This window comes from Apostichopus japonicus, chromosome 9 (assembly GCF_037975245.1).
Source record: "Apostichopus japonicus isolate 1M-3 chromosome 9, ASM3797524v1, whole genome shotgun sequence".
Taxonomy (NCBI): Eukaryota; Metazoa; Echinodermata; class Holothuroidea; order Aspidochirotida; family Stichopodidae; genus Apostichopus; species Apostichopus japonicus.
Window position 1 is genome coordinate 26,099,391 of NC_092569.1, and position 11,762 is coordinate 26,111,152.

The 11,762-nt window shown below is 34.7% G+C and overlaps 1 protein-coding gene across 1 annotated transcript; it reads right to left on the reverse strand.

The window, feature by feature from the left end:
- Window positions 1–1,241: 1,241 nt before the first annotated feature.
- LOC139974327 (uncharacterized) lies at window positions 1,242–6,922 on the reverse strand. The gene is made up of 2 exons (XM_071981360.1): window positions 6,783–6,922; window positions 1,242–2,615 (listed from the first exon to the last, which is right to left on the reverse strand). The coding sequence occupies exons 1-2, from the start codon at window positions 6,783–6,785 to the stop codon at window positions 1,686–1,688; spliced, it is 933 nt and encodes a 310-aa protein (XP_071837461.1). The 5' UTR covers window positions 6,786–6,922; the 3' UTR covers window positions 1,242–1,685.
- Between the last annotated feature and the right edge of the window lie 4,840 nt (window positions 6,923–11,762).

The window sequence follows — 11,762 nt, forward strand, 5'->3', positions numbered from 1 at the left end:
ATTATGTTTTTCTTCACATTTTATGTCTGAAGGACATGAAAGACTCAAGATGAGTTACATAATGTCAAACACGTCACGTGATTGTCGACTTAAAGTCTAAGCAATATGTAAGACTGAAAAGTAACATCAAACGTAACCACAATATCAACAGTTATCACTATTCATAGAATATACATACTTGAGATTTTGTAATATATTAAAAGCTTTGAAAGCAGTAACTCCTTTCTTCATGCAACCAAGGTTAAAATATATATAAGGATTTAGATTAATAATATACTAAAGAGGAATAAAAGAATAGATATAGAAATAAATATGAATAGGTCTATAGCAAAAAAATGAAAGTCGTGATGTCATGTTAATTAACGATACAAAGTGAAAGGTGAAACTTGTTCAAAGGAAATAATATAGAATGTTCGTTGCTCTAAAATAAAATTCTGAGTAGAAAAATATATGACTAAAAATTATGAAACACATAGATTTAAGTTTGGTATTATGTATCATTTGTAATATAAAGCCACAGAATTTAAAATTTTATGAATGTTTTTTTTTGTACTGGGAATAAATAAGTACGTAATATACGGGTTTTAATGGACATTGGATGGGAGCTTTGTGAATATGGTTCATAGATACAGACATTTAAGTTTAGTGATTTTCTTTTTAATATCTCGTAAAGAAAATCGAGTCTGCGTTTTTTTGTTTTTCATACCAGTTAAAGGTATTGCTATGATGATGCAAGTGTGTTTTAACTAATAAGTCATAATACAAGGTTCTGTCTATTAATTTTGAATAAATAACACAGTAATATAAGGCATAATGATATAATGATAACATCTATATACAACTGTTCATATAAATACCCCAAAATATGAACATTTTGATAATAGCGTTTTCTGAGGTCATGATGGTTAGATATTTTCAGTTCGAAGGTATATTTTGTCGCAATTGCAATTACTAGGATAATGAATTGTTGCAAGGTCTATCAACAATTGTTACGAAGTTGTAGGTAACTCATACAACAACTTCTCGACAACATGTATGTCACGAAGCGAAACTTGACTCGAGCAAATGGTTTGAATAAGAAAGACGCTTTGTGAGAAAGCGACATTTGTTCAAAAGAGATAAATATATAATAAATAAATAAATAAATAAATAAATAGATAAATAGATAAATAGATAAATATATAAATAGTTAAATAAATAAATAAATAAATTAGTTAATTAAATATAATATCTTGTTTTAACTATGTTTTATAGAAGATGTATAAAACTGACTTGAATGAGCTCTATAAATAAATAATATTTAGGTTGTATCATAGCACATAAAAAACTGAGCATGTAAGATATACAAATATATTGTATGAAAGGTAACTGTAAACGTGAAATTGCCTTTTTCTAAATAGGTGATTACTTAAATGAGTCAATTTCAATAAATAGCACAATAAATAGAGGCAAAACTATAACAATAATCTGAGGTTAATAAGTGAATAAGTTAAATATCTTCCTTAATGTAACAATTATTCTTAGAGGACTGTTTACCCTAAAGAAATATAATATTTTCCGGTAATTTGTTCTTCCTTTCATTGTCCTCTCTAGTTTATTACAATCTTGACGGATAATGGGATTCTCCAATGGTCACATCTAAAGACATAATCACTTTTGTTGTGAATCTAATGCATTTTGGAACTTCACATTGGCTGGTAACGTTGTCTTCCAAGGAAGGTGGAACCGCCTGAGTATCGTCTCCTCCCAATGAAAGGTGAGCTTTCATCACCATTCTTATCGTTATACTCGGAACGATCTGCCAAGAACGACAGTGGGTCATTTCCATACGCATCACGGAATGAAAGGTCTCGTGCGAATCTCGACTTGGCCTTCACGGTACCTTCTGTGTTAGAAGTGTCGACGAATGGACGACCTGAGGAATGTCGTGGTTGCTCTTCATTTGAGGCATCTTCATACGCACGGCCTGATGAATGTCGTGGCTGCTCTTCATTTGGGACATCTCCATACTCACGACCTGAGGAATGTCGTGGCTGCTCTTCATTTGGGACATCTCCATACGCACGACCTGAGGAATGTCGTGGCTGCTCTTCATTTGGGACATCTTGGTAGCGCCCATGACCTCCTCCATTTGCTAGGGATTCCAGATTATCGACATCTTCTACTGGAAGTTGTTCTTGGTTCTGTACCAGAACGAACGGGCGATTTTGCTGCTCTGAAGAAACTACTTCGACATTGAATTCCTTTTCAACGATTGGTGATGGTGAAGATGCTTCTGACATCTGGAAGCTGCGGACGCATTGTTTCACGTAAGACTCGGTTGTCAAAGTGAATCCTTCGCGTTTGTTTCTCCTCATCAATACTCGTCTCAACTCGTACTCTGGAACGCATCTTTCGATATTTTCACAAACAGCTTCCATGTATGATGATGGGCGGCGGTTTCGATCTTGGCGCAAACGGAATCCGTGTGTACATATCTCATATTCGGAGGTTGACGGTTCCTCTACGTTGGAATGGTCGTTTGGTCTGCTCTTGAGTGGTGCAGCATAAGATGAGATGACCATGAGAATGACAACTAAAGCTGTCGACGTGTAAATATTCAATGAGGAAAACGCCTGTGGAACAAACAAAAAACATATATATATATAATATATAAAAGATCTTTGTTGCAATAATCTGTATTTTACTTGGGAAGTTTAATAAGTTTATCTCTTCATGTCGGATCATATATTTCGTTATCCGTTGTTGAAGATGACAATTAATTGGTTTGTTAGAAGAAGTCAAGTCAGACCTTACGTAGAGACGATACAACAGGAATGTTCCTTCAAATATACAAACAGATAGTTTAGAACAAAACACAAGCGTTCTTTCTAAAGCATGTTATCGCACAATGCCTGGACTGTATATAGCACTGCATGAGCTAAAGACGCCAGGTGGGTAACAAGAATGGTATATACCAAAACAGTTTGCTAAAGTTAAGATTATTCTATTGATGGTATGTACAAATTAATGTAAAACAAGTCAATGAATTATCACAAAATTCTGTAACTTCCGCAGATGTTACATCCAGAAACACCAACAGAGAGTGCTTTTGTCTTATTGGCGTCCCTCCACCCTACACCGACAATGAATACCTTCCTTCATTTCGCTGCAATATGACGATTTTAGCCAGTATGAAAAGAATATTCCAATAAGATGTTAAATGCCCATGGTCGTTTCACCGTTACCATGATCGCATTATTGCTGGGGGAATTTAAATCCCACACTTTCTTTGTGTTAACGGGATATAATTTGCAGAAATGTTTTATCATGATAACACAAGAAAAAGCTGTTCGAAATTAGCCATAGAGGAATGTCGCCATCTTTATGTTGCCTAACATGGAACTGGCTGTTTTATTGAATGATACGCAGTAGAGTAAAACATTTTCGGAACCAATTGTAATGGAAACTTGTCGTTGTCATTCACAATTGTTTGTGTCATTCTGGTGAGATATCCATACTTTCGATCTAATTTTACGTTTCCATCATCCCATCATATATATAGTTATGCCTTTGATCAAAAAGAGTCGGTATGTTACGTTGTATGAATAATTTTCCACCAATTGACTGAGTGGGAGGAAAATCTAAGACATTCCCTCCCATTTGGTCCCAATATTGACCTAAGAATTTGAGCTTATTTGTATATATTTTTACAATATTTGCCAAAATTGATGCATATTTTTTGTTATTGTCAACCAATTGATAAAATTAAAAAGTACTGCATCTACGTATAAACAAACACAGGGTTTCGTTACAGGCATTCCCTTTAATAATGTAAGTACTAAAACAGTAGCTATATATAACTCTGAAACGACAAGAAAGTTAGCGAGGTATAGGTAGATACGTAAACATGACCTTTGTACTCTTCTATACTTGACTACAACTCTAATTTGGCATTTAAAGCGATTTAGTTATACGAGAAACTAAAGGGAATCCACATCAACCGACATAACTACTAAACTAGAAAGTTACAACAATTAGTTTTTATGTGAATGGAATGGGATGGATAAATGGGATAACGATTATTTTAATAGTCCATGTATTGTTGGGAAATTTTTGTCGGTAGATATAAAAGTGCGAACGAATTGTTATCTGTCAGTCTTGAAAAGAAAATGAAATATGAAAACTGTATTTATAGCGCCACATTGGATTTATACGTTTGAGCTGATTTCCACAGTACTATTATAATATACAACAACTATATATAGTACAACATATTTACAAGGTAGTGAGTGAGTGAGGACTGAAGAAGCATAGCTTGTGCGTACAGTCCCCCTTGACAATAGAGCAATAGATAATGACAAATTAAGAACGAAGGAAAACAAAGAAAAGTCATGACCACCTAGGAAGAATAATCACTAATTAAATGGGATTTAAATTTGGACTGGAAGGAAGTTATGGATTAAGCATCTTTTAAGGTTCTGTCTAAAGAATTCCATATACCCGACCCCGGTGTTAATGAAAAGGTGGCCCGAGATATTTCTGGTGGTGGTCAAATTTGTACGAAGATGTTTAAAAAAACGTGTGTGTGTTATGGGTATGAATTTCACGGTTAAACTTAAAGTATGCATCTGTTTACATACCTATACTTAAACATACCGACCTTGAATTTGAAAATATCGTAGATAGTTAAGAGTATTAGATTTCAAATAAAGGAGGAACTTCTTTATGAGGAAACGGCAAAGTGAGTTTTGACGAGATAAATCTCTTAGCTAGATAGAGGATAGAGGGACATCCGGTTCTATGTAAATATTAACATAGCTTGTAGGCCATTTAAAAGTTATCGCACTTCATTTTACACTGCATATATGTAACAGGTAATTCGGTTATACCCCCTCCTCCCCATCCTCCCAACTGTGAGAGAGAGAGAGAGAGAGAGTACACTCGCCTAACGAATGTTGGAGGTATATTCTCAACAGTTCATCGCCTGGAAAATTTCTTCAATTGTTTTTGTATGTATCATGGGTAAACATGGAATATCGTTAAATTTCACTCTAACATCATGAATTGAAGTGTGAAATGTTGACCGACGAAGCTAAAATGACCTACAAATTAAATTAAATTTGATTTTTGAAATCGAGCAATTTATCAAGCTCGTTTGGCGCTTCCGTAAACAGAAATAAATTAGCATGTAGAGGGCAGGTTAATAACGATATGTGCCTGTCGCAGACTAACACCTCGGCACGTGGTCTGATAGAATAAATGTTGTCACATTTAAACACGAGTCATGTGTTCCACTTGAGGCCTATACGCATAGCAAACCAAAATAGTGATAAAATAATAAACAGATTTGAGAATTTATCCGTGTTAGTGCTTGTGATTGTTTCTAATCTGTTCTGTGGTTTTATCATTTTGAATTATCGATTGCGATGTTATTCTCAATGAACGTTACAATATAAATGACATTTGTTTCTTTTCTTCCCGATTTCTTTTTTTTAGAAAACCTTTGGCATTTGACAAGTATTTCTAATTTTGGGTAGAATTGAGAAGATGAAGCGATTAAAGATCTTCTATATTTGATATATTTCATACATTTCTAGTGTTGAGTTCTACTCCATATTGGGCGTGAACTGCTGCGGTAGGGCCAATATCAGGCTGGCCAAGTTTTCTCTTACGCATCCGGCCAAATTAGCTGACAGACCAAAGCTAATTCAGAATTTGATGTAATTTTATGACTACAATGGACACTGTTTAGAGGTAGTAATTTTGTGGGTTCGCAATTCTTTTTCATATCTTAGTTTGAAGGGGGTTGGAGGGGTGAGGGGTTCTTAGATGAACATCAGGGATTGAAACGGGGTCAAACGAATCCAACAACATGAAATTGGATGAAATCAATAATCTTTTGAGGAATCTAACAATTATCAGATACTATTTCTTTAAACTTGGTATATGCCGTTATAGAACAAACGCTTAAAGTGCTGTTTAGTCGGGTCTTTCATTTTCTTCATACCAATCAACTTTCAAAACGCCAAATTTTTCACTTTGGCGTTTTAAAACGCCAAACTTGCAACGCTGGCGGTTTCTCTAGTCTAACCATGAAAAAAATTCACGTGTTACTTGAAAACCCCCTAACTCAATAAAGTCAGTAGTTCGTTAAAACGCTACTGCATATGTTTTTTTGCGCATGCCAAAGCGTTCTGATATGTGAATTTTAATCGTTTTCAAGACAGTCTTTGCTAATGAAAAATTAACGTTCTAACGCCTTTTGGACTGATTTTATTCTTAGAACACCGAACATTATTCGTATAATCTGTGTGAACTTGTTCACTTTGTGGAAAGACCGATCACAATATGCAAGTTTGAGGGAGCTAGCTCTTTCAGTAGCATACATATTATAAATGAGATGAAAAGGCAAGGTTATACTGCAAGCCGTGATATTAACTGCACACATTTTCTATGATCAAAATTGGTGAAAGAATTTGACTTTTTCAGGTTATTTTAACTTGTTTAATCCCTTCGTTTGACAAATGCAATATTTCTTTGCCAAAACAAGAAATTATATTCTGCAGAAGTTCAGAGCGATAGTTGAATCGTAGAAAGTTACGAACGCTACCAGTTATATACCCTCACCCCACAAAGGACCTGAAAAATAGGTCACCGAAATCCCACTCTATGAACTGTATATACAGATAACCCATAAAAAAAAAAACATTCAGTTAAAATAAATACGAGTATATTGACTTAGCATGGAAGTGGATTTCAGCCACACACAAAAATAAAAATTACTCCAATTTAAAACTTACCATTTTTCAATGCTTTTATATTTTCTTGTTCCTTTCGAAATGGAATTTTATATTGCTCTCTTCAACAAATTGTTGTAATTTTCTGAGACTTCACAATTGGATCTGCAATCAAATTATGTTCACTGTTCCTTTCGTCTGGCAAAAGTAACTTGTATGTTTCCTTCGGAGCGCCTTTTTATACCTTTTTTTCTGACATCCTTTTCTTAAACTTTTAAACTATACATATCAGTCGCCTTTTTTTAGCTCTGTTTACCTCAACGATGACCTTTGGGGATTTTCCCTTCCTTTCGGCAGCTTTAGAACTATAGGTTAACACTATTTTAGACAACTATACAACGCAGAACTGAACGGGGAACCCCCTGAGGTAATGCTTAATTACCGTAGGTAAACTATCCAGTAGATTTATAATACGAAAACGGGAGAAAAAAGATTAACGCGTCAGGGATTTTGGTTGCACCTGTTAAACATATGTTATTGTTTCCACTAACCATAAAAGAAAAGAAAAGAAACAATTAACACCTTCTTTTTGATTGTTGAAAAGTTGTTAAAACGTCACAATATGTTTTTGTTTGTTCTCATTTAAATCAAGACTGTCAGTAGATACAGAAAGAGCTTCTGTTTAACGAGTAACTGTTTTATTAATAGTTGAATGTGGTAGTGGGTTTCTTACGTCATTAGACTTCCTTTGATTTTTTTTGCAGGAAAACAAGAACTAGTTTTAAGCCGAGCTAGTGGGAGGAAGGGAGGTATGACGAAAGGGAAATATGGGTATTGGCAGGCTAGGAGGGAGAGGGTGGGAGGAGGTGGGGGGGTAGTCAAACTGGATTTGAATGTTAACTTTTCACACAAAAATGTGGGAAGGGGCATTGCTTGGGAGCAAGCAAAGAAGCCCAAAATGGAGGGATAACGTTGGGTAGATTATTGTTTCAAAATTGGGGGGGGGGGGCAGTCAAACTGTTTTTTGTATGTTAACATTTAACCAAAAAAATGGGGGAAGGGGCTGGGCTTGGGAGCAAGCAAATAAGTCCAAGTGGAGGGAGAACGTTCTGTAGATTATTGAGTCAAAAAAATTGGGGGCAGTCAAACTGGGTTTGTATGTTAACATTTAACAAAAAAATGGGGGAAGGGGCGGGGCTTGGGAGCAAGCAAAGAAGCCCAAAATGGAGGGAGAACGTTGTGTAGATTATTGAGTCAAAATTGGGAAGGGTTGAAGGAGGGGTAACGGAGGGGTGGGTGGGTGGGTGAGTGTATGATTCTGAGCCAATTTTAGATGACTGAGTGGTAAAAAAAGAAGAAAGATCAAGGTTGGGGAGCGAGAGGAATGGGAAGGAAGGGTGAAGGAGACAAAAATTGAGTTCATAGAAAACGTCTACATGTTAAACAAGGGTCAGAGGGAGGAGAAACAGACGGTTGTATCAACCACGCCGAGCTCAAAATAGGTCACAACATGATTAAGGAGGAAATCAAATTATTTCATTCACTTAATATTTTCCAACATAATTCTTGAAATTAATATCAAAACTGAATAGGGGCTACTTTAAAATCATTAACAGATGCATTAATTAATTCGTTTACATGCAGTACTGATATATGCGGTTATCATGGTTCCTGTTACGTATATAGCGCTCGTTGGATTTAATTAATATTTACCTTGACACGTTGAAAGAGGGGAAATATTGGGCTTCAATATAACCTCGCATTTTTTTTTGTGAGTAAAATAACGCCAATAACGTCAGTGTAGGTATTGGTGTAGGTGATCCGTTGCGATTTTTCCTGTGCAGAAGTTACCTATAATCATTGCCAAAGAAATTGGAAGGGAATTTGGTTTCCGACGAAAGAAGGCGATGACGGTAATGTATTATTTACTTTACCTTAATTGAATTTATAAGTAAAACAACAACAAATAAATGTCCAGTGAAGTAATAAAGAAAATTGAAAGAGACAATAAATTTGATTAGATCGAAATGAAATCGGACCAATTAATGACCTCATAATTTCATCTTCCTGTCGCTATATCCAGGCATCACCTCGGAGGTGGTCCCCATTTGATAATTTTTTGTCAGTAAGGTAAGAAGGTGGGTGTAGGGGGAGGGGGTGTAGGAGGAGGGTATGCTATTGAGGTGAATTCAAGCCGGTACGAATTAAAGGAGATTAAAATTAATAATTCAAGTAAAGATATTAAACTTTGAACTCCTTTGAACTCCTTTGACCTTTCAAAGGGTGAGAGAAGAAACAAGAATACCGTTAAAACTTTCGATAAAACTATAGATGTAAAAGACCTTATTCTTATAAAGCAAAGCATGTTGGAAAATGTGGTACATTACATTGTCATTCCGATAATGTAATTCTTGAAGTTTGAAGTATTTCATAGATGGTACAGGGTCGATGCGGGGTGTTATCTATATTGTATTTCGTATATAATTCCAATGTTGGTAGTTTTGAAAATGTTTAACTGAGGTTTTGTTCATTTTAACCACCCCCCAACCGCCACTCCCTAGCCCCCAAACCACATAAATTTTCTTAAATTTCTTAATCTATCCTATCTCCTACTTAGACTTTGTTGTGAAATTTGTTTACGATTTTAATACAGTGCTTTTATTTTTTTCTTTATGGTTTTCAAACACCCAAAAGAAGAGTGATTTATATTAATATTATTTCATACAAAAAAGTTTGCAACGTCATTCAAATATCCGGAGCAACGTCTACAATTTTTATTGCGCACCCAGTTATAAAAAAAGATAGAAAAAAAAACAGAACATTTGTTGATTTAATTGACAGACCAATGTTTCTATGACTTTGATCCGAAAACACGATACGTAAACAAGCATCGGAGATGTAAACAAACTTGACATCATCTGTAATTAGATATTTGTTTTTCTTAAAGTATTGTCGCGGTTCGACGAATTAGCAGAAAAAATGATTCATATATGAGGCTTTGTCATGGTATACCCTTCGATTCAAGAGGATGTGTTATATCCGGTTACATTACTAATTATAAACTTTAATTAATGTATTGTCTTAATCATCACCCATTGTCTTTACCCAATCATCTCCCTCCCCTCCATCCATTCTCACAACCACTCCCGCATCCTCTATTGTTCTAAATTAAAGTCATCAGAAAATAAATAAAAAGTGGAATTCAATAGCCTATCTTAAGTCGCTCACCTTCTATGAGGAATAGGGTAACCGTATAGCAACTACTAGCGATGTGCCATTTTTCTTTTGTTTTAAATACAGAATACAGAACACAGCTCTGATAAACTGTTCATATGTAAAGCACGTTTGGGGTGAAAATATGACTACATTCGGTTGACCAATAAATACATAACGTATTGCTGTATGTTTCATTTGCAATATATATATATATATATATATATAAATTATTATTATTATCAATATTATTATTAGTATTTCCGTTCCGCTTAGCGGTGGTCTAAATGTAGCCTATTCAATAGTATGCGTTGATTTACCTAATATGAGAAATATAATTGCTGTCTTTAATATGTAACCACAACCATTCTGAGAAACGTAATTAAAAACGGAATACACAATGATACACGAAACAGTACAAATACCTCGAAGAAGGATAGGTTTACTAGGAATTACGTAACGCCTATTGTGTAACGTCATAACTCTGTCAAAAACGGCACCAAGGATATTATTAGTTTGTTGTTTGAGACCACAGTGTCATAGAGCATAGTCAAATATACCTCAAATGCATTAATTCAACAACAAAAAATACACCAAAATAAAATTAAAAAATTGTGAAAGCACTTTGTATTTATGAGTCTTATACATCAATCAATTATAGCATATGTATCATGAGATTTATATAGCTTTATTTACACATGATATTTTGAGCAGACGTAATAACATCTGACATCCCTTGAAACTTGAATTCCTTTAGAGGTAGAGGAATTTCGCCAATATATGAGGACTAGGGACCAGGACTAATCGAAAATCAACTGTAATCAAAGAGCTATTGTTTACAATCGGTTTTCGTATAGGCCAAGCAATAAAGTTTCAACGTTTTATATCATTTGCTATCTTTATCACAAGTCTTTTACACAATCTATCATTTTCTACAGAACACGTGTTTTTTTCAAACGTGTTTGCATGGTTACGCATGTGTCCTTGTTTGTTTTGTAGAATTTCAAAAGCCGGGAAAACTGATAACGCATCAGAAATCGAGGCACTCAACCATATTAAAGTATTCAAACATGATAAAAAAATATTAAAAAAAAAATTGTTAATAGGTTGAAAGGTACTTGGTAGGTTTTAGTATGGCAACGTCCACCTTAGTTTATGTAAACCGTATTAAATTTCATCCTCATTTTTGTTTGTTTTTGTACTTGACACTGTTTCGAGAGTCATGCAATGGGGAAAATAACTAACTTATATAGCCTTAAAGTTAGAAAACATTACAAAACAAACATTTCTCAATATCAGTGTAATATTTTGGTCGCAGTGCACGTGTTGTTATATTGTGCAACCATGAAGTAAGAAACTATATGGTCAACTCTCTGATTGAAGTTATAGTTAAAAAAACTTGATCCAGATGAATAGTTTTGTCTCGAACAACAAAGAAATACTGTCGATGTATGTTTAGTGGAATTGGTGGTTCAAGGGAGGGGGGGGGGGTTGGGTAAGTTGGAAAGGGGCTTATCCTAAAAGAGACTACTAATGCGTCTTGGATATGCTTAACTTACCATCAGAACTTAAAGAAAATGTTGCAACAGAATCATAAACCTCTCTTTTGAAAATTGTTAAAACTGTTTATCAACCATTATGAATGAATTATATTCATAATATGTTATACAACCCTTTTTTAATAACCATACAGTGGCAAAGATTAAATAGTAGACTTTGATTGAGGTTTTATAACATTAAGGGACATTTTCTTTCAAGAAATTTAGGTTCCAACTTATTTTTCTCCCTGAAAGAAATCAAAGAATTCGACAAAATCATGTACCTTCATTG